This window comes from Pleurodeles waltl, chromosome 9 (genome assembly GCF_031143425.1).
Source record: "Pleurodeles waltl isolate 20211129_DDA chromosome 9, aPleWal1.hap1.20221129, whole genome shotgun sequence".
Classification (NCBI taxonomy): Eukaryota; Metazoa; Chordata; class Amphibia; order Caudata; family Salamandridae; genus Pleurodeles; species Pleurodeles waltl.
The window spans coordinates 776006049-776033813 of NC_090448.1; the positions used below are offsets into that span (position 1 = coordinate 776006049).

Genomic DNA, 27765 nt, shown 5'->3' on the forward strand with positions numbered 1-27765 from the left:
TGCACTGCAGGTTAAAAGAGCAAAGACATACCGTATTTATCGGCGTATAACACGCACTTTTTCTCCCTGAAAATAGGGGGCAAATGATGTGTGCGTGTTATACGCCGATAAAATGTAATGTTTTTTTTTCCTGAAATGTCCTCTTAAAATGAGGTGCGTGTTATACGCCGGTGCGTGTTATACGCCGATAAATACGGTAACTAAAGTAATAATAACAGTTCCCTGAAAGCCAAGATTTATGGATAGTTAGCGCTATGCTAATTCTAATATGGAAGTACTTCACCTCCCCTGGAATGACAGCTTTGCACTTAAAGAAATTAATCATTTGTGTGGATACTGTGAAATCCTAGGGATTGAAATAAGGGTGGGGGTCCAAATGCCACAACCATCCAAAGGATAGGGGATGTGAACAGACTGCGGGGTCTAGTTGAAGGGCAGTTGGGAGTGGCTTGTGTGAGAAGGGGGTATCCCAAATGGTTTCAGTCATTATCTCTGCTTTTGTGAGGGCCACCCATAATTAATTTCATTCCATTCCCTCACTATTGGGTATTTACAGAGGCCTTGTGCTTCATCTCTTTGTACGGCCGTTCTTTCCCAGGTCGTGAAGAGCTGTTCACTGGCTTTTAGCTGCTGTGTGGGAGGGCCCAAAGGGGATTTCCAATGCATAGCAATGGCACGCTTATTTATAATCAGCAGTGAGTCAGTGAATTTCATGCCTGCCTTGTCTTTTTCTGGACGGAGCGCAATACCCAATGAGAAGCATCTGGGGTAGTGTAATAGTTCCTACCAGTGATACGTTGTATTCACGCCTGAACCTGTTTCCAGGACAAAGCATTCAGTGGGCAACTCCACATCTTGTGGAGCTGTTCTGCAATGTCTCATAGGGAAATATCGTCTGATCTAAAAAAGATGCCTTACTGTTTTGAGGCCAGTGTGGGCCCATTGGGCTGTCATTGCTTTGTTATGAATGGGTGGAAGCACAAACAAGATAGCTACTGGTATAGCTGGGGAAAACAATGCAATGGCCCCCGATCAGGACCTTAACAACCCCCCCCCCCCCACAAGGTGTGCAAATCACTGAGGCGAGCAGACACAAACAACCAACATCCACCTGTAGATGTGAAATAGTGGCTACGTTTTAGGTTTTAGTCATGGTACTAGAAGGATTGATATTTAATCCTAGCTATATTCTTATACCAAAATATGCTGGCAGTGAACTGTGTATTAGGTCTGGGCAGGTTTCACAACAGTGACATTTCTTTTGTGAGAGAGTCTCACTGTCAGAACCACTCTCAACCCAGTTGCTGTGTAACGAGTGTGGTAGAAACTCTAGTAGTAGAAGACAGCCTTTATTTTTTTTTTTTTATTAAGTAGCAACTTCTCTTTGTGACAAATTGTGTGCTATTAACAGTCACTTTTAAACATATTTGTCTGCTTCTTTTTTGTTTAACAGTGCGAGTAATAACTTAACTCAAGCTAAACATTGGAAGTAAGTATGTGGTAAGAAAAAAGAACTGCAAACCCAACAATCCTCTGATTTGACACATGGTGGAATACCTAGTCTCATAGTCCTCACTAAAATGTGGTGTAGTGAGAATGTTGTGGACCTTCAAACAAGACGTTGTGCTGTGTGGTCTTTGTACTCCTGCTTCACCAAATTGTTTGATCATGGTCACATCATGTCCATCCTAGGCCTTTGTCTCCTTATTTGCCACAGTGGGATAGAAGTGGTCAAGCTACTCCAAGCTCAAGCCAGCTGTCTGGCTCTGGCTCATCTCAAAGTTCTCTTGTATCCTCAGTGCCAAAGCGAGCCAAGCCTTCATGTTGTTTCAGTTTTCCACCAATGCTCTAACCTCATTTGCCAAGAATTAAAGACCCTGCATTTACTTTTGATCTAAAGCAAGAGGGAGAGATGCCTATTTAGTGGCTCGATTCCACAAGGTAAAACTAGAAAACTTGGCATCAATCCCGGCCTTCCTGATTGATTAAAATGTGTAATCGTAGGCAGTTAATTTTTTTTTTTTTACTTTGCCTCCTTTTTCTTAATGATCTCATGAGAGAACCTTGAAATACACGAGTTCAGGGTGTGTGTTGTACTAAAACCTCTTGTGTATGGCTTAATATACAATAATGTTGTTCCATGTGTAACAACCTAGGCTACATAGAAGGGCTCACATGATAACTGACTTCCCTCTTTGTTTATAATGACATTTTCATCAGGAATTGGGGGTTATGAGGGAAGGCATGAATGTTTTTAAGGTCATATTTGAAAACATCACTTTTAGTAAATGCCACTCTATGCAGTGATAAAGTCTGATGTTTTATGTTGAAGCACTTCCACACGTTAGAGAACATTTTCAGTTTTGAATACACCTCATCATATTTTTATATGTTTGCTATTGCTGTTCTCCAAGGGGTTCACTTGTAATGGTCCGGAGGGCCACAACAGCCCCTCATGCCATACAATAAGTATCCCTGCGATAGGGAGATATTGTTGAAAGTTGTCTTAACAAATTTGACAACAGTTCATCACAACTGTCTACAGGCTTGGTCAGTTTTTGTTTTGAGTTTTTAGATGTCCCCAGCTAGACATCCCGAGCACTGTCTATTGTGAGGCATATTGTTAGCTTACAGTGGGCTTAGAGTCTGGTGATTGCTTACTGTTGATTTGCTTCTTTGTCATTCTGATCTGTTTGCTTCTTATTAGTTAGGATGGTTAGGTTTTCCTTCCTCTTCTTCTGTTTGACTCTGTCTTGTGGCATGGACGTGTTTCTGCTCACTTTTCCAGGGCCTACTTTTTTCTTTTTGTTTTGGCACTTCAAGTGAGCGCATACTTTTTTTTTATTCCCCAGAGGTCTCCCTAGTTTGCTTCTCTCTCTCTCTTTCTCTCTCCACTGAGCTTCACTGACACTTACCTCCATGACACTCTTGCGTGCTCCCCTTGCCCATGTTTTTTCATCTGTGTGCTTTCTGCCCCCCTTGCCCATGTTTATTCATCTGTGTGCTTCTTCTGCCTCCCAGCCCGGCAGGAGGCGCAGAGCGTGCTGGGACCGTGGGGGCCTTGAGGGTCCCCCTGCGGTCTCCTGCACACTGGGTGGGCTCCAGGGCTGGCAGGAGACATGGGCCAGCACTGGGGCATCGGGTTCTGGGGGCTAAAATCGGCCCAGGGAGGGGCAGGTGCTGCCCCCTCCCCCCTTTTTGTTTTTGGCCAGTGCCAATGGTTTTGGGGGGGGGGGGGATTTTGGGGAATGGGCTCCCTGGGGCTGAAATTGGCCCGGGAGGGTGGCCGCATGGCCTCCTCCTTCATTCAGTGAAGGGTGGGGAATGGGGTCCCCGAGGCTGAGATCGATCCGAGGAGAGGGCCCACATGCCACCCCCCCCCCCCATTTAAAATATATAAATATTTACAGAGCAGGCCCTTGGGGAGACAGAGAGGGGTGCCCCAGTAAGTCCAGCCCTGGGAGTGGGACGTGTGGCCCCCCTCCACCCACCTATTAAGTTGTGACTAGGCTCCAGGAGTTGGGGTCCCCAGGGCCGTTTTGACCCTGATGCTCATTTCACAGGAATTAATCCTCAAGAAGGAGCACTTACAAGAATAAACCTAATCGGTGTCCTCCTGTAAGCTCCACTTCTGTAATGGAGAAAGTATCCTATTTCCTGGGCTTGGGGAGGCAAAGCAAGTGTGTTTTCTCAGCAATTCCATATTGAAAAGCGATCTAAAATTATTTGTGGAGGTGAATGCATCTTTGATCTGTTGGAGCGCAATCCGTATGTGACTGTGACGAGTGGGTTCTTTCTTGCCCTCGCCTGGTTTGAGCAGAGTCCATGGTTCTCCCTTTAATTTGCTACAGTATGCAAATGTGCAATTCACCTGGAAGCTCTGCCCGCTTGGCCCCACTCAGTCCAACTTAGTTGTATGCAAAGGACTTCCCCCTTCTGCCAGTATGATGGACAGCTTACCCAATGATTTTGATTGCACATTCTTAAATCCTAGGAATATGAGGACATCTCCGCAAAACAAATAAGCTCTTATGCCATATAAATAACTGGAAGGACCCTGGTTTGGTGGATATTTACGCCTTTGTAGTCTTGTTGACCTCTCTGTTGGAGAATTCATGTTATCACCTATTTTTGGATAAGGACGCACCAGGAACAATCATATTACCAAAACACACACAAGGTCACTGGTGACATTTCCTTGTGCTCCATTACACTGTGTATAATACATATGGGATATTTACCCAAGAAGGCAGAGAGAACTCTACTTTGGCAGACATATTGTGCAAAACTGTGCACTTTTGTTGGATAAAAGGGCAGGTGAGGTTTCTTTGTGGCAGAGTCGCTCATGCAGCTATTGACATTCCCACACAGACACTCACACACTTACAGACGCACTCAGACATTTACTCATACACTCGCGCACTGACTCACAGACCCTCGTAGAGACTCGTGCACCCACTCAAGCATTCATAAACCCACTCACATTTGTGCACCGACTCAGAGACCCACTCAGGCTCACACTCCCATTCACAGTTCCACTCAGTCAATCACACACTGACTCACTTAGCCACTCACACATCCACCCACATTCCCACTCAGAGATTCATGTGCTCACTCCCAGACCCAAGGGCAAACTCATGCACTCACTCACAGATGCACTCAGAGACTCATGTACCAACTCACAGAGAAAGTTAGACACTTGCTCACCCACTCACAGACCCACTCAGGCTCTCACACCCACTCACACACCCAGCTCAGGCTCTCAAACCCACTCACACACCCAGCTCAGGCTCTCACACTCACTCACACACCCAGCTCAGGCTCTCACACTCACTCACAGACCCAGCTCAGGCTCACACACCCACTCACAGACCTACTGAGACACTTATGCACTCACTCACACACTTGCTGTCAAAGATTAATGGTTACAGGTAGGAAATACAATTTAAAAAAACCTTAGAAATTCACTTAACAAAACAAAGGTTACAGGGACATTATAGTTAGGAAATAGAATTTTAAAAAAATTAGAAATTCACTGAAAAGAACAAAGGTTACAGGGATATGATATACAGGGATACGTTGTGTATGTGTTTGAGTGCCAATGTGACAAAAAAGTTTGTAGGCAGCACTATATGCATGCTATGCAAATGAATATTAGAACAGATTTCGTGCAATACAAAATAAAGACAAGTTATGCGGTGGCCAAGCACTGCCTCCAGCATCTGGATAGTGATTGGAGGGCATTAAAATATTACAGCATTGCGTGCGTAAAGAAAGATGAGAGAGGTGAGGACAGAGAACTGAAACTGCATAGACTGGAGTCCCGCTTCATTATCAAATTACAAACTATGAATCCGATGGGATTGAATAATAACGAAGTGCTGTAGATACATTTGAAAACCAGTAGCAGGCAGACGTGCATAAATGGTAAGAACAGTTAGCAACTGGGAATTTTATGAACTTATATAGTTTAATACATGTTTCCAGTATATTAAGAACGGGTCATTGGAATTTAGGTTTCATTTAGTCAGCGGAAAGGTCATGATTGAAAGGAGTCGGTCCGTGACAGATATAAGTAACAGACAAGGTTAAAATAGACAATATGTTGTACATTGGTAACATGAGGTTACCTGACTTTAGGTGGACAAATTAAGGGTTGCCTAGCGATTACTATTGCGGGATGTATGAAAAGCATTATTATGAAATGGGATGAATGGATAGGTAATGATAAGACAGATGAGTAAGAACTACATGGTAAAAAACATACGGGAATGAGTAAGTATGAGTATTGAATAATGCACTAAGCAGGTGACCTCAGTATTTTCAGTTCCACAGAAACTCAACTACCATACTGGTATTGCAACATGTGTTGTCTTTGTGTTCCATCTTTGATATATACCTGTATTATGGAGAAATAGGTGAGCACAAATGCTCAATCATACATACAGCAAGTTGGTCTGTTTATCCTTATGAAATATACAAATAACACTAAGCTAGTAGGAACTGTATTGTTATATTTCTCCCTGTATATGTGTCACATAAATATATCCAGCGCATTTAGTAGAACCGTTATACTTAGCCTGGATTACCGGTTTGGCAATTTTCCCATATGGGGAGAGGTTAAATACAAAATATTAATTATCTACACGGTAATAGGACCCATGATATATATATATATATATATATATATATATATATATATATATATATATGATGATTTGAGATTAATTTGAACTTCTGTGATTGCCTTCTGTTTAATGCAGTGGTTCCCAAGCTGTGGTCCGGGGACCCCTGGGGGTCCGCAAAGCCTCCTCAGTGGGTCTGCGGCGACTTACAAAATTTAATAATTTTAACAGGTTAGGTCCCCATCTTTCAGTAATGACTCAGTGGAGGAATCTCGGATTCCAATAATGTTTCAGTGGGGGTCCCTGGGTTCCAGTATTGATAAAGTGGGGTTCAACACAAATCAAAAGGTTGGGAACCACTGGTTTAATGTGAATACATAACACTTGTTTTTAAAGTAAAGGGATTGTGGACTACCATAGCCATAATGCCACTATACTGGTATATGATGGGCTCAGGTATATAGGGGAATGGAAAAGGGGCTGAAGTACCATGAACAAGACTTGGATAAGTCAAAACATATCGGTTTGTGTGTTGTGCTGTTCCTTTGATATAAAAATCATAAGTGAAGAACACAAGGAATTCCTGGTGTGCAGTATGTAATTCTTTGTTGAATGATAATTACATAGAGAAAGGTTGACATCTAACTCTGGCACCGGCTGTGAGCACGTTGCAGAACAACTGATGGTGAAAATATATATATCTCCTAGTGGCGGTTGCCAGTAGGTAGTTATAGTTAGGTCCATGTTTCCGTAGATAAAGCTTTTTTTTGACTTGCCTATATCTTTGGCACCGTATGACGAATCTTTGCTAAATTTTCCCCAAAAAAGTGCCCGGTGATTATTGTTGCGCACTCAAGGTTTCAGGGTGATCTGTCAAGCGGCGGTCGAGAAAAAGGGGGAGGGGGTCAATACATTTGCTTTTCTAATGTTATTTGTCATAGGACCTTTAGCCACGACTACAGTCCGAGCCACTGGACGGAATTATACCAAATTCTACAGAAAACTAGAATTTGGTATAAATCCGTCCAGTAGTTTTGGAGATATTAGAGAGAAAACAAATTTGTATATCTGAGCTCGCAGCGACTTTGCTTAGATTAAGAGCATGTACACATCAAATGCACAGCTCTGATGGCTGCCAACACAAACCAGGAGGTGGTGGTAGCCATCTTGGGACTCCGCTTCAGCCGAGTCCCCCCAAAAATAAAAAGAAAAGGGGCCAGGATAGAGTTACACTGCACTCTTAGCTCTAGTGCTGGGGTCCCAGATGGACCCCTCCAGGGCCAAAAAACATTTAAAAAAAAACAAAAAAACATTGGCCCCAGTTCTTGTTGGATTTGGCGAAAATATTAAGAAACAAAAGAATGAGCTCCTGCGGTTTGTAATACTTAATCCCCCAGGTGGGCCAAGTCCTGGGGGCATTTTGCATTGTAATGTGGGTGGGTCATCTGGCCACCCCACAGCCCCAGGGACTGCCACCTTCCCAAGGCTTTTGTTATATGTAATAGGGGAGCAGGAGCACAAATTACAGCACTCATATGATCTTTGATAACATCATTGATAATGTCACTGTAGCATCTGCAGTAAAAATTATTGATCAGGTAACTGTGCATGGCGAGGGCGCAAGTAATAGTTACCTTAGGGCACGAGTTATAGTTACTTGAGATAACTCTAACTACAAGAGGTGAATTTCTATTGTTTTTTATGTTTAAAATGTGAGCCTATCTAAAACGTCCCTGTAACCTATGTTTTTTTTCAGTGAATATATTGCTGAAAAAGAAACCAAAGGTTACAGGGACATTATAGTTAGGTTCAGATTTGACATGCACAAAACATAAATATAACTAACTGCTGAATTTCTATCTCGAGAAACTAACTTGTGTGCTAAGGTAACTATAACTCGCACCCTCGCCATGCACTGCAAATTACCCCACATATTGCTTCACTGATGGCGTCTCCTATCAAACAATTAATAATATCACTGCAACTTTTGCAGTGAAATTAGGATGAGAAATGGGTAACTATAATGTCCTTGTAACATTAGTTTTTTTCCAGTCAATTTCTAAGTTTTTAAAAAAAATTCTACTTCCTTTATAACAGCTCTGTAATCTTTGTTTTTTCAGTGAATTGCTGTTTTGTTTTCTAACGTAAATTAATACTTAATTCCCTTTCATTAATCCAACCCCCTGCTGTGCACGGTGGGTGGTTGGCCGCAGGAACCCAGCCATGTGCCGTGCACTGCCTTTGGCTGTGCTCGGCGGGGAGGTCGGCCACTGGCACCCATCATGCACCTCACAGCCTTTGGCCTTGCATGACCGGGGGTTTGCCACAGGCACCCAGTCCAGCACCACACATGACCTTCAGCCATACTCGGTGAGGAGGACAGTAGCAGTGCCTGTAGCCAACACCCCCACATGCAGCCAACCTGAGAGGGGAGTACGCAGCCCCCTTCCCTGCAACAATTTCAGCCCCGGGGACCCCGTACCACGTGCCTGCAGTTTTTGTTTATGGGGAATGGGGATGGGGAGGGGGTACATAGTCTCCCTCCCTGGGCTGTATTTTACCTCAGGGATCCCCTCGCCTGGTGCCCATTGCTTAATATATGGGGGAGGGAGGCACACAGCCCTCCTCCCAGGGCCGATTTCTTCCACAGGTACCCTATCTCCTGGCGATATTTTAAATGGGGAGCATTTCCTGCTTGAAGTGTTGACAGCCAATCATATCTCACTTTGAGATCTGTTGGATTCACTTACCCTTCTCGTCCCTAGATAGCTATATTTCTTTTTTCTTTAATAACGCAAAAACTACTGAATGGATTTGCACAAAATATCAGAACAGATATTTCTGGACCAATATCTAGCTGTATGCAAAATTTGGTGTAATTACGTTCAGTGGTTTGGGATGTAGGCATGTTCAAAATTCCTATGGGAATTTGTATGGGAAAATGCATTTTGGGACCCCTTCTTTGTCTCTGCTCCTGCTTTCAAAGCAGCAGCTGAAGTGGGTAGAGTATTAGTTTTGAAAATTTTGTGAAGCTTCGTCAAACGTTGATAGCAAAAAAAAAAAAAACGCTTTGTCTGTGAAAACTAGGTCCTAATTAATTACCTAATGGTGACTGCCAGTAGGTAAAAACAAAAATACATACACACACACACACAAAATTTGTGATGAGAAAAGACGCTAATTTAAAATAGTCTAATAATTTTTCTCTGTATTCCTACCTCCCTTTACCTAAGTGAATTTAAAATAATAAGAAAATGTTAACATGTTGCACGACGGAGCTTCCCCCATACTACCTGATTCTATTGCTACGTAATTTCTCCAGTGACAGTGAAATCCTGTACAAAGTCAGTCCCTTTACATTTTTAAATTCTTCTTTTTGAAAAACAAATTAGTTTTAATGACAGTTTGGTACTATTAAGTGCTGGTTTGGCCATGATAATACAGGAAAGTAGAATCTGTGTGATTAGACTATCAAGCAAGACCCTCTCAGATTAAATTTGCTGATCAAGCCATCGGGTAAAGAAGTAGGTTTTATGCATTACAATTCCCGCTGGTAGTGTGAGGTTGGTTTTTATTGAGCATGTGTTGACTTGCCTTATTCTAATACTTTTTCTTCATTAATTGAAAAGCTTGATCCTAATGCTATTTTTCTTCAATATTTCAAAAGTTTGTATTATTCCAACTGAAACCCAACAAGTAGTTACCAACCTGTTTTTTGTTTCAGGTCTTCAGGTAGAGTGGACTAACTTGTTACCGAACACAACCCTCCATACCAAAATGGAAGTTTCCCATTTTGTCCTTCCTAACAACATCGGAATTTCAGTCTTGGACTGCAAGGAAGCATTCGCCCTACTCTCTCAAGATGAGAAGCTGTATGCACACTTCCTTTCTCGGGCTTCCTGGTACGGAGGCCTAATAGTGCTCATGCAAACCTCACCTGAGTCTCCTGGCATCTTTGTCTTGCTGAGTAAACTGTTTAGAGCGCAAGGCCCAGAAGAGTTGAAAGGACTGGCGCAGCACCTATGCATCACCGAACAGGATTATCAGGTATTCAATGGCTTCCTTTTCAATAATTGTAGGTACATTGTTTTAGAAGGGTTTGGGCAGAGGCGCAGATATCCACTGCTCCTGTGGAGTCCCCCAAGAAAGAGGACCGCTTATTTTTAAATGCAAGTTAAAGACCACCTTGGCTAAACTCTTGTCTTGCTCTGAGGAATTAAACATCCAGTAGAGGATTTTCCCACATTGACCCGTGAGGGATGCATTTGCCTCAGCCACATTTTCCAGATAGCTGTTGATTTGAGTACCATTTAAATTCAGTGTTGTAATACCTCTTGTGTATGTTATGAAATCCGATAATGCTGCAGTCACAAGAAACAACAATATATACTTCTGATCCAAAAAGGTGCTCAGAATTAAATGGGCATAGATAGGCTCACAAATTGTCTTTTCTGTAGCCGCAATCCTCTTAAGATGGGCTAAGGATTTTACCTGCATGGGCAAACCACACTCTTGCCTGTGTAAAATAATTTAATGGATTTACCGTTTTTGTGCATCCTTAAAAATGTGCAGTAATCAATTTTACACTAGATTCTGCATTGGCAGACTGATTTAATACAATTTCCATTGAAACAAGTTTCTATGATGCGTAGAAGTGTTGTTTTCTACTGTTGTTAACTAGGCCATATTTCTGTGTAATAGACCATTTTAACCAATATGAAAGTCCACTGTCCCTCAACTGTGCTTCACCCCCACTCTCCACACCTGCACTCATCTTCTCCCCACAAGCTCCACAGAACAGTCAAGTTGAAGTCATAATAGGTGTTGTTGTTGTTCTGCCCACAGTGAACATTCAGTTGGTTCAGTTAGTGATTTGATCACGGTTCCTATTTGTGGTTTTGTGTTCAAGTTTTGGTTCAATATTCATTGGTTTGGTTAGCAGATTCATTGAAATCCAAGATCTTGTGAGATTACTTGTATGAAAAATGTAGTGTGTCTTGTGAAGTGCCACATACTCACAGATAGGAGTTTCCGAATTAACAAACTGTTAATTTTAGGGCAGTGGTTCCCAACCTTATGACTTCTGTGGACCCCCACTTTATCAGTACTGGAACCCGGGGACCCCCACTGAATCATTATTGGAATCCAGGAACCTCCCTCCCCCCAAAATAAATCGTTACTGAAAGCTGGGGATCTAACCTGTTAATATTATTGCATATTCTAAGTGGTCACGGATCCCCTTAGGGGGCTTCGCGGACCCCCGGGGTCCCCAGACCACAGGTTGGGAACCATTGTTTTAGGGGAATGTTTGTCTAATCTATGTTGTTGTCTTTTGCTCTTGGGTGCACAGGAGTAAATGTATTAGCCAGGGTAGAATGCCATTGGACGGGGGTCTAACTAGTGTGAATGTAAAATGTCCTAGGTATTGTGAAGGAAAGTTTACATTCTATTAAGAACATGGAGGCGAAGATTATGCTCAACTTTCTTTCCTTTTTATTAATCGGCAGAATTAAAAGTAGAAACTACCTTTCCCATTACTCCCTGGAAAAGAACTGCAGGAAAAAGTCAGCAACCAATGAAATATCTCCAGCAATATCCATATCGTACTGTTTGCATCTCTGTATTTCCTCTTTCTTGACGCTCCAGAAAACGTCCTTTTGCATTACTCGCCTTACCTGAGAATGAGATAAAAGAAGAAAAACCCACCAACTCTGTGAAGTAAAAACAATAAACATCAATAAATATTCCAGTGGAAAAAATCCAGATAATATCAAATACAATGGACAGCATATATAAGACCATAGCCATTTGAAATTCCAATCATAAAACACGAGTCCTTAAGAGGAATAACCATACTTACTCTTGACGTTGTCTCTGATCAAATCATTCCTATGAGGGTGGGAGAGACCTGAGATACACTGGGTGGGAAGAATGTTCGTCTCAGTGTCCTTAATAGAATTAAATATTTCTGATGGATACAACTACCTGTGGATTCCTCACCTAATGAATACTCCCATGGCGCCAGCATTCGACGGAAATCTTCTTACTAGTCTCTGCACGTCGACGAGGACGTCACTCTAGCCCACGCGACGCCGTCTGACGTCATACAGGCAATAAGAGGTCCTCGACGACGTGCGGACGTCAGTTCCCTTTTTTCCGTGCATTCGAAACGGTTATCTTCGAGGGAGCAACTGTTACTTTTGTGGTTACAGTGTATTTTTGCTGCGTAGTCTTTCGCTGTGGTAATAATGTCGCAGAGAAAGTCTGGATTCAAGCCTTGTCGTGAGTGTGGAGGCAAGATGTCGGTGACGGATCCTCATTCCGATTGCCTTTGGTGTTTGAGCTCCGACCACGACGTCTCGACTTGTGATTCATGCCAGCACATGAATCCAAAGGCCCTCAAGGAACGTGAGGCGAAGCTGTTTATGGCGAAATCGAAGGAGAAGCATCACAAGAAGTCTTCTTCTCCAAGACCTCGGCGTCATCGAGACTCCCGGCGCCGTAGAGAATCTCGGCGTCATTCGAAGGAGACTCGTTCCAGGTCTTCGGATCGGCGCCGAAGGACATGGGAGATCAGTCCCACGGGTACGCCGCATCCTTCGACGCCGTTGCCCTCTCCGGCGTCTCCAACTTCACCTGGACAGGCGTCGGTGATTGAGGTATTGGAGCCTCAGGTGTTTTCTCCGGCGCAGACGTCGAGGCCGGCGTCGGGGTCGCCTCTGAGACAGGCACCCCAGTATCCGGCTTTTCCCACCCCTGGAGCCAATAGTTCCGCATTCTTGAATGCGATGTATGCCATCTTCCAACAGATGGCTCCAGGGGGTGCTCCGGCTGGGCCTTTGGCCTTTTCATTGGGTGATTCTGCGCCTCTTCGGCCGGCACCCTTTATGCCCTTTCTCCCTTTTGGGAACGTGGGCTCGGCGCCAGTGTCGGCGCCGGTGGCCGCTCCGGTGGCTTCAGAAGGATTGGCCCCGGGGATTTCCATCCCGTCGACGTTGGGATTTCGGCCTGTGACTCCGGTGGGTCCATCTGCTTCAGCTGCTCTTTCGTCGGCGCCGAAGTTACCTGTGGCACCGGACGCGGCGTCGGTGGCTTCTGAAGATCGGCGCCGATCTTCGACTTCGGCGGAGGCATTGTCGACTCCGCGTATTGAACAACGGCTTCATTCGAGGAGACGTGCTCTCCGTGTATTAGAGGAGCAGGAGTACCAACGAGCCCTGGAGGAAGGAGAGCTAGAGGACTCGGGTGATGGGCTGCGTGGTCTGGAGTCGGCCAGTGGGCTGGACACTTCCCCTGAGTGGGATCTTTCGTCCCCGGGAGAATACACTGAGGAGGCTGCTTCCTTTCATGCAGTGGTACGGAAGGCAGCTAGTTTTTTGGACCTGCCTTTGCCGGTGGTGGAGGCTAAACAAAACCTTTTAACAGAGGTGCTACATCCGGCCTCAGCTGCGGCAGAGCCTCTTTTTCCATTTAATGACGCTCTGCTGGATCCGGTGTTAGAGGTGTGGAAGAGGCCGGCATCTTCCCCAGCAGTTCACAAAGCCGTGGCCAGGAGGTATCGGGCAGCTCCGACTGACCCTGGTTTTCTATCTAGGCACCCTACGCCGGAGAGCTTGGTGGTGCAGGCCTCCTGTTCATCCAAGTCAGCGCCTGGTTCTTTCCCGACGGTGCCTGGGGACAGAGATTCAAAGAAACTAGAGGCGCAGTCCAAGAAGATTTTTTCGTCCTGCAGTCTGGCGTTAAAAGCCACCAATGCAACCTGTATCCTGGGGAGGTATATTCATGCTCTGATGGATGACATTTCCTCATCATTTACAGAGCTTCCCCAGGGTCTTTTGGATCTTGTTTCAAATGCCCAGGCTGCTGCGACCCAGATTATCCAGACGGGACTGGATACCACCGACTCGGTAGCCAGAGCAATGGGCACAACTGTGGTGGCAAGGAGACAGGCCTGGCTCCGTAACTCGGGCTTTTCTGCGGATGTACAGTCCACATTGTTGGATCTCCCGTTTGATGGGGACAAACTGTTTGGAGCCAAGGCTGATTCAGCCTTGGAACGTTTTAAGGAAAGCAGGGCCACGGCTAAGTCGTTAGGGCTCCAAGCTCCTTCTTCCACGGCCTCTTCCAGATTTTTCAGGAGGTTTCGTGGATTTGGGCGTGGCTCTTCCTCCTCTTCCTTTCGGGGAAGATATCAGCAACCTGCCTCTTCCCATCCCTATAGATCTTTTAGGGGGAGAGGTAGGGTCCGCACCAGAGGAGCCTCTCAGCAGCACTCTGCCTCTTCCTCATCCTCTGGCGGGGTGCAGCAGGGGAAGCAGCCTTAGGCTTCCACCATTTCCCACTCACTCCTCTCCTGTAGGGGGAAGATTACAGCATTTTCTCACCAAATGGAAGACTGTTACAACGGACACTTGGGTTCTCAGTATTGTGGGAAAAGGCTACACCCTTCCCTTTCTGGAGTTCCCGCCCCTCATCCCGCCCCGCCCTTCTTATTGTTCAGAAGAACACCTCCTGTTGCTAGAACAGGAGGTACAAGTCCTCCTTTCAAAGGGTGCGGTGGAGTTGGTCCCAGAGCAGGAAAGGGGTCGAGGATGTTACTCAAGGTATTTCCTGATTCCCAAGAAGGATGGTCGTTTGAGACCAATTCTGGACCTGAGGATCTTGAATTGGTTCCTCAAGCAGGAAAAGTTCAAGATGCTGACCCTAGCACAGGTGCTTTTGGCGTTGAACAAGGAAGACTGGATGGTGTCTGTCGACTTGCAGGATGCTTACTTTCATATCCCGATACTCAAGTCACACAGGAAGTATCTCCGGTTTGTGGTGGGATCGCAGCACTATCAGTTTGCGGTCCTTCCGTTTGGTCTTACTTCAGCACCTCGAGCCTTCACGAAGGTGATGTCGGTGGTTGCGGCAGAACTCAGAAGGAAGGGGATAGCAGTATTCCCTTACTTGGACGACTGGTTGATCAAAGCCAAGTCCCCGGAGCTTGTGTCGCATCATCTGCAGTCAACAACCCAGTTGTTGTTCGACCTGGGTTTTTCGGTGAACGAGCCCAAATCTCACCTAGAGCCCTCTCAGCGCCTCCTGTTCATAGGGGCAGTACTGGATACAACATTGGGTCGGGCCTTTCCTCCGCCTCAGCGGATTCAAGATATTCAGGATTTGGTTCCAATGTTTCGAAATGGAGCGGTAGTTCCAGTCCTCAAGGTCCTTCGTCTGCTCGGTCTGTTTGCCTCCTGCATTCTGTTGGTCACGCATGCTCGCTGGCACATGAGGGCTCTTCAGTGGTGCCTCCGAAGGCAGTGGTCTCAACACAAAGGGGACCTAGAGGGTACTGTCAAGATCTCCAGAGATGCTGCTGTGGATTTGAAGTGGTGGATTGCAAGCAACAATCTTTCACAAGGAAAGCCGTTCCAGCAGTCGCCACCAGTGGCCACAGTCATAACGGATGCTTCCACTCTAGGGTGGGGAGCTCAACTGGGGGATCTGGAGATCAAAGGACTTTGGTCTCCAGAGGAACAGATGTTTCATATCAATCTGTTAGAGTTACGGGCTGTACGTCTGGCTCTCAAGGCCTTCCTCCCTTCCCTTCGTGGTCAGTCGGTACAGGTCCTAACGGACAATACTACCACGATGTGGTACATAAACAAGCAGGGAGGAGTGGGGTCATACCTTCTCTGCAGAGAAGCTCTTCGACTATGGTCCTGGGCAAAGGACCATCAGATTTGCTTGATAGCAAACCATCTGGCCGGAGTCTTGAACGTGCGTGCGGACAGTCTCAGTCGCCATTTCTCGGCAGACCACGAGTGGCGTCTCCATCCAGATCAAGTCCGTTTAATTTTCCAGAGGTGGGGGTTTCCTTGGGTAGATCTGTTTGCCACTCGAGAGAACGCGCATTGTCCGTTATTCTGCAGCCTCCAGTATCCGATGCAGGGAGCGTTGGGGGACGCGTTTCAAATAACCTGGTGCGGCCAGTTGCTTTACGCGTTTCCTCCCATACCCTTGATTCCTCGAGTATTGAGGAAGATTCGCCAGGACCGGGCTCTAGTCATCCTAATAGCTCCGGATTGGCCAAGGAGGGTATGGTACTCCGACCTTCTCCAACTCTCAATGTGCCCTCCGCTCCGTCTCCCTTTCAGGGCAGACCTCCTCTCGCAGTCGCAGGGGCAGGTTCTACACCCCAACCTCCAGAGTCTGCACCTACATGCCTGGAGATTGAACGGGGCAACCTGAGTTCCTTCTCTCTCCCACCTGAGGTAGTGGATGTTATATTAGCGGCCAGGCGACACACCACTAAATCTATCTACGCTAATAGATGGTCTAAATTTGTTGCGTGGTGTGGAGAGAGGCAGATTGATCCTTTGCATGCTCATCTATCGGACGTTTTGTCTTTTGCTCTGTCTCTAGCGCAGAAAGGTTGTGCAGTGGCTACCATTAAGGGTTATTTATCGGCCTTGTCAGCCTTCATATGTCTTCCAGACCAACCATCTTTATTTAAATCCCCTATTGTTATCAGATTCTTGAAAGGTCTTCTAAATAAATATCCTCCAAAGCCATTCGTTATGCCGCAATGGGATTTGTCCTTGGTCCTGACTTTCCTTATGGGGTCCCCTTTTGAACCTATGCATTCTTGCCCCTTAAGGTATTTGGTTTTAAAAACAGTCTTCCTGATAGCTATAACATCAGCAAGGAGAGTGAGTGAGTTGCAGGCCTCATCAGTAAAGCCCCCTTATACAACTTTTTATGGGGATAAGGTGGTGTTGAGGACCAAGGCTGCTTTCCTCCCGAAGGTTGTTTCACCCTTCCATTTGGCTCAGGCAATTACTTTGTCCACGTTCTATCCTCCGCCTCATCCTTCCAAAGAGGAAGAAAGACTGCACCATCTGGACCCAAAGAGGGCGTTGAGCTTCTTTATTGATAGAACAAAGGATTTCAGGCTGGAGGATCAGCTGTTTATTGGATACGTGGGCAAGAGGAGAGGAAAGGCAGTCCACAAGAGAACACTATCCAGGTGGGTTGTTCTTTGCATTAAAATCTGTTACTCTTTGGCAAAGAAGGATCCTCCTGAGGGCATTAGAGCTCATTCCACCAGAGCTAAGTCGGCCACTTCGGCTTTGGCCAGAGGTGTTCCTGTGGTCGACATCTGCAAGGCCGCAACTTGGTCGTCCCTTCACACTTTTGCAAAACATTACTGTTTGGATTCTGAGGTTAGAAGGGACGGCCATTTTGCACGGTCAGTGCTGCAGGATTTCTTGGTTTGACCATTTAGGCACCCACCGCCGGGCGTGGTACTGCTTTGGGACTCTATTCATTAGGTGAGGAATCCACAGGTAGTTGTATCCATCAGAAGAACGAGTTACTTACCTTCGGTAACGACTTTTCTGGTGGATACATTAGCTACCTGTGGATTCCTCACGGTCCCACCCGCCTCCCCGTTGCCTTTCTGGTCTTGCCAAGTAATCCTTGAGTACGCTCCTCTTGGTCTTTGAGGGTGCAATAGATGTTGTATATATTATATGTATATATGTATATATCTTTGTGTATATACTTGATGTGTAGATATATATTTAAAAAAAGAGAGAGTTATATATATATATATATATAAAAGATTTACAGTTATTCATGCAATGTTGTGTATTTTTACAATGTAATGGGATGTTGCCTTGCTCTTTCATTGCATTGCCTGGTTGTTCTCATGCACGTAAAAAATGATTGGTACTGACGTCCGCACGTCGTCGAGGACCTCTTATTGCCTGTATGACGTCAGACGGCGTCGCGTGGGCTAGAGTGACGTCCTCGTCGACGTGCAGAGACTAGTAAGAAGATTTCCGTCGAATGCTGGCGCCATGGGAGTATTCATTAGGTGAGGAATCCACAGGTAGCTAATGTATCCACCAGAAAAGTCGTTACCGAAGGTAAGTAACTCGTTCTTCCTTCACGATAGCTAGGAACTTTTATTTTCTATGTTAGGACCAGAGACGAGGATTATGCTTGTTTAAAGCCTATTGACCACCAAGGATGCCATGTCCACTTCCGATGACCAATCTGCAGCATTTATAATGTCCTCAAGTCTAGCCCCCAGGGCAAAGGCTTTTTGAGGCCATAGCCCCTCTGACAGAATGAGCGTTGAATAGGGCCACTTTGATGCCTGATTCCTGCATGACCCAACAGTCCCAATGAGCAGTGGTGGGAGAGGACACTGCTTTGAAAGGTTTTGCTTATGGAAATTAGAAGTTGAGGTTCCCCCTAGAGGACGGATTTCTTCTGTCATGTTCTCATACACCTTGCAGCAACAGACTACCCACAACTTTGGGATCTTATCAAAAGCCAGGTAAGATATCATCTTAGAGTTTGTTTCTGTCATTCGAGAAATATGGAAAGTGACCCCTGGCTAGAAGAGTCGCGATTCAACACATCCAGGGTTCTAATATCCGAGACCCTACGGCAGGAAATCAGACATAACCACATTGCCAGTTTTGCCGACCATTCTTTGTTTGACAGATGCGCATTCCTCTGCAAGATCGAAAAAGATTCTGCACAAGATTTACATCCTATAATTTAAAATACATAGGGTCCGGAGGCTGGGTAGGACGGACACCTGGCAAACGCTTGCAAACCAGAGGATGTTCTCCCCCCCCCCCACTAGGGAGCCTTGAATTGGAAGATGACCTGTGGAAATGGCAGACCGATTAGAGTTGACCGTACGATATGCCATGCCTGGTAATGCCATGGAAGCCCAAAAATTAAGGATGGGATCTTCCTTGTGTTGAGCACACCAACGTACCCACTTGATCCATGCTGATCTGTATAGTTTTGAGGTTCCTTCTGCCCAAGCCGATGCCAATAAGTGCTCTCCACCTCTCCCTGTAACCCTCCATGGCATTAGAGGTAAATAGCCCAGGAGAACTAGGGGATGTCTCTGACCTGTTGCGTTATGAAGGATGTCTGTATTGTGGGGAAGAGGATTTGGAGGATCCCAAGAAAGTTCCAGAAGAACTGGAAACCATGCTTGAGATCTCCAAAATGGAGTGATGACCACCACCTGAGCTCTCTGTCTCTGCAGTTGTCTCATCAGCCGCGTGATCATGGTGGATGGAGGGATCACACATTCTTCCTCCTTCAACTAATCCTGAAGGATTGCGTCCGTCGCTGCTGCTTGAGGGTCCAGCTTCCAGCTGAAGTATCCAGGAAGCTGGTGATCCAGCCGGGAAGCAAAAAGATTCACTGTAAAAGGACCCCAACAAGAATTCTGTGAAGCAAAATTGTGAGGGTCTAGTTGCCGTAAACTGGGGTTGGGCCACTTCCTTGAACACCTGTCTGCTATTTGGTTGGAGGACCCAGGAAGGTACTCCTCTGTGACAGATCTATTGTTTGTCAGACCGTGCGACTGGAACACCTTTGCCTGGTCTGCTAGGATTTTGGACCTGGGGCCGCCCAAGTGTTTTATGTAGTGGACCGCCAACTGATTGTCCATCTCTAGCAGTACACAAGTGTTTACCTTGTCCTTGGTCCAACAACGGACCGCGAACGAGCCGCCCGCCATCTACTGTACTCAGCTGATGTGTAGGGATTGTTTGTGAGCTGACCATTTTTCTCCTGTAACAGTCGCTGCGGTGTGCTCCTCAACCAGAACAGATGGCGTCCAACTCGATAATCGGGTCTGGATCGGATCTGAAAATGGCACGCCCGTTCCAGGCCTCCATGTGGCATAAACACCAAGTCATCTCGACCTTGACCTCCTCCGCAAGAGGGACACGTTTGAAGTACTGGAGGCCCCTGCGAAAGTGGAAGGCCTTGAGTCTCTGTAAAGCCCTCTAGTGTAGTAGGCCCAGAAAGATCGCTTGAATGGATGAAGCCAGGTGCTCTACTATCCTGGCCACCCGGCGAAGCGAAAATGTTGACCTCGAGCAGACGTCTGCAGTTCCCTGCGGATCTTGGCAATCCTCGAAAGTGGTAGGCTGAGGATCTTGTTCAGAGAGTCGATGTCAAAACCCAGAAAGATGAGTTGTCTGGAAGGAGTTCAGAAAGTATTTTTTTGGCGTTGATGAGGCACCCTAGACTTTTCAGGAGGGAAGTAGCATATTGTAGATGAGTCCTCAGCCAGAATGCACATTTACCTATGAGAAATAAGTCGTCAAGATAAATAATCATAAAACATCTGTGTGTTCAGAGATACTCCACCATTGGTATCATGACCGTGGTGAAACACCAAGGCGCCAGGGAAAGCCCAAAAGGTAGAACCTTGAATTCGTAGACCGAACCGTTCCATTGGTATCGCAGGAAACAGCGATGAGGTGGAAAAATGGGAATTGTTAGATAAACGTCCTGCAGATCAAGACTTACCATCCAATCGTTGGGACGGAGCAAGTTGCGAAGCAGATGGATCTCCTCCATCTTGAAATGGCGGTAGACCAACCAACCATTGAACTCCCTCAGATTGATGACTAGCCGCAGCCCGCCGTCACTTTTGTCCACTATACATAGATTACTGAGGAAGTCTTGTGGATGTGAAGAGGAAAGAACTTTCACTTCCTTGGTTAATAGGTCCTGGTCCACCAAGGCTCTCTGGTCCTGAGAAAAAAACATTGGACGAACCCTGAGGGCTGACCGGGGATATCTAGAACTCGATCTGGAACCCGGGGATGGTTTGGAGCACCCAAGCATCTGAGGTGAGTGCCTGCCAATTGTGGAAGAACCGTGTCAGCATCCCACCCCACGGGAAAAGTGGGATTGGAGAGAACACTTATCGCCTTGGGTTCCTTGAATGTGGCCTCTGGGAGTCCTCCGAAAGCCTCTTCCCATGTGGCCTCTTTTGGTGGGGAACACGCCTGCACTGGTTTGGTCCTGCCCTCATCTGAGACCTTGTCCTCTGCTGGGGCCTTGTACATAAAAGCAGCCGGTCGAGTGCCCTCTACCACGACTGTGCCCAATGTAAAGGAGTGGGTGGAAGACCCGTTTGATCGAAGATTGGACCTTTATTGAGGGATCTGAAAGTGGCGACAAATTTTGAAGTTCTTTGATAAAGGGGTCGCCTTGTGCCACAGCCCCTGCCTTTATGGAAGCGAGGTCCCCAATTTTGTGGTACACTGTAACAAGCAACAACCGTCGTCTCTCGGCCGAGAGAATGGCATTGGCATTCCCCAGAAAATAACTGCCCGTTGGGCCCATTCCAAAACACTTTCAGGGGAAAGTGGGGTGCCGTAGGCCTCAGTTTCTTCAGTGAGTTCCAGGATCTTTGTGAGCGGCCTCGCGATGTCCAATGTTTTGCCCTGGTACGACTTCCAGGACCTACCAGTGCCTTTTTTTTTAGGGTCTCGCACGAACTTCTGGAGGAAAATGGCCATCCGGGGATCTAGTCCCATGATAGAAAAAACCTTCTCTGGGAAGGAGGGATGGGGACATTTGGCCTGCAACTTGGCATGGACGTCCTTGTCCAGTGGTTTTCTGAGACGATGGGCGACATATGTGCTTATTTTATCAGAGGGGAACCACTCTGAGGAGTGGGGATGAACCAGCTTCTCTGGGTCTGAGGCCTCCTGAGTTTCGTGAGGACCCAAGACAAGGACGCCAGGGCCTAGATGGGCCTGCTTCATTGTTCAGGACCCCTTGAGATTCCTTGTCATCTGCTGTGGGTGGGACTATTAGATCTTCCTCTGGGGCGGCAAATGCATCTAGATAGTCTGCAAGTATGAGGAGAATAGCCCTCTCTAGAAAGGCCTGGTTAACCCTGTCAAATGTCATCGGGTCCACTCCCGACTTCATTTGACGCTTCTGGGGACGTTGCGTCAGTTGGTCTGTAGGGGTACCCCTGGGTTGGGGAGAGGGCAAATTAGGCACAACCAAGCAAGCCTGTGCCAACTGTAGAAGATGTCTCTTCAAGGGTTCAGTGGCCGATGCCACAGCTTGCTGGACGGAGGTGTCCACCGCCTCGCAGAATTCATCATCAATGGGAAAGACCGAAATGGTCTGTACTTCAGCATAGGCATCCTGCATACTGTTAGGAATTATAGGCAGTACCTAAAGTTGAAGGAAACGAAGAATCAAATCTCCTTGAACTTCAATGATTTTTTTTTTTTTTTTATATATATAGGCTAATACCTGAGGGAGACGTCAACCCAGTACATATAATGGGGGACAAGCTCCCAAATATCACGTGGACAAGGATCTAGCACCACTCACATACGTGCAGAGCACCAGAAAAGGCCTGGACATAGCCAGGAATCAATACAGTGACAAGTCACTGTTGGATTAGTCTGGGCCCAGCCAGAAATTTCAGAGCTAACTCAGCGTTAATCTAGTGTGTTTTTATTTCAGAGTCAACTAAGCGTTGAGTCCCTTTTCTTTTAACAGAAATCTCCTGGGTTAATATCCTGGGCCAAATTCCCATTAGATAACAGAGGGAATGGGTGAGCACCTGGACCCAGCCCGCAGGGCTGAGAGAAATGCTCAGTGCGCGCTCGCTAAGGCGAGAAACACAAATATGCCAGTAGAAGGCCTTAGGAATTTATACAGACTCGGTTGTGGGCATCAGCCACTGACGTTTGGTTTATGGACCCCACGAGTCTTCGGGGCTTCCAGATCATCGGAGCTGTGAGGGGCAAGGAACTCAGATTGAAAGAGGCACTCGTCCCGCGAAAGGGAGAAGACGCTTTACGTGCACGTCACCTGGTGGAATGCCCTTTAGAGGCTGCCAAGCCTCACCGCAGTCCTCATTGGTATTCCTGAGAGGCAAGGAGGCAAAATAAAGCCAGGCGATGGAGTGCTTGAGAATAACACTCCACAGCGTGGCTGCTGCGAGGAGGAAAAAATAACCACAGAACAATTAAAACAAACAACCATGTGCAGGAATGTAAAGCTCTTACCTTATCTGAAGCAGGAAAGAAACAGGAAGTAAAGAGATGCAAACAGGATTCTATGGACAATGTTGGAGATATTTCATTGGTTGTTGACTTTTCTGTAGTTCTTTCCCAGAGAGTTATTGGAAAAGTAGTTTATAGTTTGAATGCTGCTGATTAATAAAAAAGAAAGAAAGTTGAGCATAATCTTTGCCTCCAGTCATGAGATAGAATTGAGGTGAACCGGTGTAGAAAAGGTGCCTATCTTGTTTTATTTCAACTTGCTTGGTTCTTTCTATTTTAGGTTGAGCAGACATGGTTTATTTTGTTTAACTGGTGCAAGGTCATTGAGAAAAGGACATTGCAGTTGTTTTGCTTATTCACGAAGAAGCTGCGCTGTGACTGATTAGTAAGCCGGAGAGCCAGGCTTATTGGTGAAACATCACTACAAAGCTTAACTGTCATTGGTTGGTTGGTGACAGAGCCATGCTGTGATAGGGTGACCTTTGACAGAGCTGCACTAGGATTGGTTGTTGTTTACTAGTTTATTCTTGTGAATTTTTAGATTTTGATTGAAAATATTCGATGTTGGGTTGAAAAACCCTAAAGTTTCTATTGTACCTTCTACTGATAATCCGAAATTACCTACCAAGGGAATGCCTCCATAAGGAAATATTGATGGACTTTGGGGTTCATACATGTAGATTGATTTCTGAATAGCATGAATATACTGCTTGTTATAAAGATTTACAGTTACCTTTAGACGGTACATGTAACATTAGCAATCCAGATTTCCTGAGACTAACCATGAATGACAGAAAGCAGCTACCTAGACCCACACAATTTGAGGCTCTGAACAAATGTGATTGAATAGCCTCTCAGATGGAAAGAAAGAAAATGTCAAAGCAAACAAAATGCTCATTTAGACATGGCCTGAAAAACAAATAGGATCAACTGGAAAAATGCTGGAGAGAGGAAACAATGGTGGGGTTGAGAGACCAATGACAAAAATCTGGTGAGGGAGAAAAACAGAATCATGATTCAGATGAGGGTAATTTTCTGAATGACCTTTTGAATTCCAGACCTCTATCATTTGCTGATAGTGCACTGGTCCTGGTCCTAGTGAAGTAGCAGATCTGAGTGCAGCCGGAGACCGTATGAATGTGCCAAAGCAGGCACTAACCACATGTTGGACTTTCAAAAATTGAATTTAGAGAAATTGCGAGAGAGATGACTTGATTTAAACAGATTTTTGACTTCCAAGATTAATGAAATGTGATACTTGATAAAAGAAGCAGCCAGATGTGTGAATTAAACACACTGCAGGTTGGAAGAAATGGCTGATGAATGCAAGGTTGACCTTAGCAAAATGAAAAATGTGAGAACGAATTACAAAATAGATTTGACTGATGAAATAAAGGAATTTGACTTAATGACTTTAAGAGCTCTCATTAAAGATTTAATTTGAAAACGAGGGACTGGAGCCACTTGAAGAAATTCAGAGACGGATGGAAGAGAGGGCCCACAAGTAAAAGAAAAGGTGTAGAGACAGGAATCAATGTGAAGGAGTCAGTCACTGATTTATAAGCAAGGGCAATTTTAGAGTTTCCTTTGAGAGAAGTACAAGGAGGGAGTTTAGTGCATATGTCTTGGATGAGGGCTGATCTTTATGCCTCTACTACAAACTTTCCAAAATTGCTATAGGAACCTGAAAGGTGGGATAAGGCAGCTCATAGGCTGACTACGATTTTGCAAATGCTGTGTCATTATTTGAAATTGGGTTTCCTTACGATTTGTGGTTTGAATGTAAAGGTCCGGTTACATGGCCAACTGAAGAACCAGCTATGGTTGTAGATAATATTGCGCCTTCTGATGAGGTAACTAACAAATATAGTTAGGCGATTGAATGTCTGAAAAAGATGGTGCTCAAAAAAAATATTTTTGGGGCAAAAATGTGAATACTCCAACAAAAACTGAAAGAGTCAGTGTGTGCTCAATAGGAGAGGCTTATGCAGATTTTTTAAGAAGCACAAGATGGTGTTTTACTTCTGCTTTTGTTATGGGTCTGCATCCAGAGCTTAGTAATCACATACAGCAAAACAAAATGTCCTGGCAGGCAAAGATTATAGATGAGATTTTGAAGCTTTCTAATACAATAGTGATTGGCTTAAAGCAAAGCAAAATAAATTAAGGAGAAGCTGATGGTTGTCAGATGAAGCAATTTCAGAGCTATGCTCAGTACAGTAGACCAGTTCGGATGTGGGTTATATGCAGTCTATGAATGCTAGAATGAGTGTAATATCCTCAGTGCAAAGTATGAGAATGGGAAACAGAGCAATGCAGATTTAAGGTTGTGGAAGAGGGATGATGAATGATTCTGGGATGAATAATATAAACATTGAGATGTTGAAGAAGAACATTACTTGCCATTACCGTTTTAGGATCAAACACTAGAAGTGGGAATGTCCGCATAAACCACAAAATTAAGAATTAATATGTTCCCCAGATGAATTCTAAGCACACAATGCTATAAATGCTGGATACCAACACAATCCATTGATTCTGAGTAAGTTTTTTCCTCTTTTCCTCAGTTTTCTTAAGGAAATAATTAACAATGACTGTGTCTGCTAGGTAAGGTGGATTGCCTACATAGAGCACTTCTTCAGGTACAACAGAGTGGCCCATACATTGATTGTAAAGTCATTCTGTGAACGTAACAAACCGTCCCCTCTTGGGAAGAGAAGAACTTGATGTAAAGATCAATAATATACAAATAGTTATCCAAGTCACATCAGATGTCTGAGTTTAAATAGGGCAAATAGAATATAAACATCAGTTAATTTGTTTGATTGAAATCCAATGAATTTGTTTGGTAGATACTTGTTATGCAAAAAGAGTTGTGTGAGCTACTTCGCACCGGATGCTGTTGCAGTTGAAACCCAAGATGAGAACTATGTGTTCAAAATTAAATCACAAGATTCAGGAAGTCGGTTGTTCCCAGCTTTGACTAAAAATGTATTACCTCTGGTTTTAAAACATGCTGTCAAAGAATTGGTGTGGTATTTCTCTGGTAAAGAGAAAGAACTAATAAAAAAGTGCAGAGCCAGCGTAAGTTAGAGTGAAACCTAATGATTTGTTCCCCCGAGAACTAAACAATATAAACTTACCAAAGTGCTGAAAGTTTTCCAATTTTTAGTTAATCTTAAAGAAACATCAGGAAAATCTAAGGTTGTCCTGTAACTCGGTCTTGGTGCAATATATTGATGACCTACTAGCCTCATCAAAGACTAAAGAAGAATGTAAACTTAACACAGTTGCTTCGCTGAATTATTTAGCTAGTAGTGGACATAAGGTTTCCCCAACAAACACTCGGTAATGTAAAAAGGAAATAATGTATCTTGGTCATCACATTGGGAAAGGAGTTTGGAAAGTCTTGAAAGAACACATTTCTGCAATTCTGAAAATGAATTGTCCAACTACCTAGACAGCGGTGAGGATGTTATTGGACACTTTTGGCTACTGTAGTTAGTGGATTCTAAACTTTTCCTTGATTGCAAAACCTTTAACAAGGTTAATCCATTGTGACATAAAATCAATTTGTCTGAGTATACAGAAACATTCCGAATATTGAGAGAAAGTTTATGTAATGCCCCCGCCCTTAGAATGTCTGACTATAATTTGACCTTTATTGCTGTATAAAAGAAGGGTGTGCACTAACAATACGTACTTAGAAACTTGGAGGAGAAATGAGGCCTTTAGCCTACTGTTCAGCTTTCCACTAACTGTAAGTCTCCTGTTTGTTTAAAATCGGTTACAGACGGTGCGCATAGCAATTGAACAAAGTGAAGGGATTGAGATGGAATATACTTTAATTGTATGTCTCCCACATTCAATTGATATTTTATTGACACATGCTCAAACCAGCATATAACCAGGTATGAACAAGTCATTCTGGCAGTATTGCTTCTGATTTAATTCAAAAGCAGTGAATACAAGGAAAATGATGATGGTGATGACGATAACAAACATGATTCCATTAAAGTTCCAGAACTATCCAGCAGACCAAGACCTGATATTGAAAAGATTCCTCCTTAAATGGCTGATCTGACTTTGTTCATGATTCTTGTTTGAGAGACTAATTTGGAGCATTGAAGGTTTCCTAAGCTGTGTCTTCTATTTCTGAATTTCTTGAAATATCATATCTGCTGAATGTAACTTGAGCACTAGTGGCAGAATTGGTTGCTTTAGCAAGAGCTTGTTGCATGTCGAAAATGTATATCGGGCAATTTACATGGACAGCCAGTATAGTTTTGGTGTACTGTACGTGCAGAGGGGTATTATGACTTCTTCTGGAGTGCCCCCAGAAACAGTCTGTACGGATGTGATCTGTTGTAAGCAACACAACATCTAAAGGAGATTGTTGTAGTCAAAATGGGATGCCTATAAGGCTGGGCAAAATATAGTCAACTTTGGTAGATAATGTGCACCTGAAAATGAATTACGGACTCAAGACACTGTGCAAGATAATCAAGAATACATTCTTTGCAAATTACTGAAAATGTAAATTGTTTCCTATGAAGTTCAATTCAATCTTTTCTGAGTTGAGAGGAATTCAGGAGGAAGCCTCAGAAGACAAGAAGCGAAAATGGGAAAAATTAAGTTACAAGAATTTAAGGCACTTCTGAACATAAAGATATTTTGCCAAACTCAATGTTTTATTTCATGGTACGCCATTTACACTGATAGTTTTACTGAAGGAGGGATTCCACGCTTAGGACTTTCAGAATGTGTTGTGAAAACACCTA

At 44.7% G+C, this 27765-nt stretch overlaps 1 protein-coding gene across 2 annotated transcripts in view; it reads left to right on the forward strand.

The window, feature by feature from the left end:
• The window catches only part of DPP3 (dipeptidyl peptidase 3), a 402067-nt gene that overhangs the window by 19572 nt on the left and 354730 nt on the right, over positions 1-27765 (forward strand). For both annotated transcript variants that reach the window (XM_069207968.1, XM_069207967.1), the window contains exon 2: positions 9850-10172. In XM_069207968.1, coding sequence (XP_069064069.1) covers positions 9903-10172 — 270 coding nt within the window. In that variant the 5' untranslated portion in view covers positions 9850-9902. The remainder of the gene's footprint in view (positions 1-9849; positions 10173-27765) is intronic.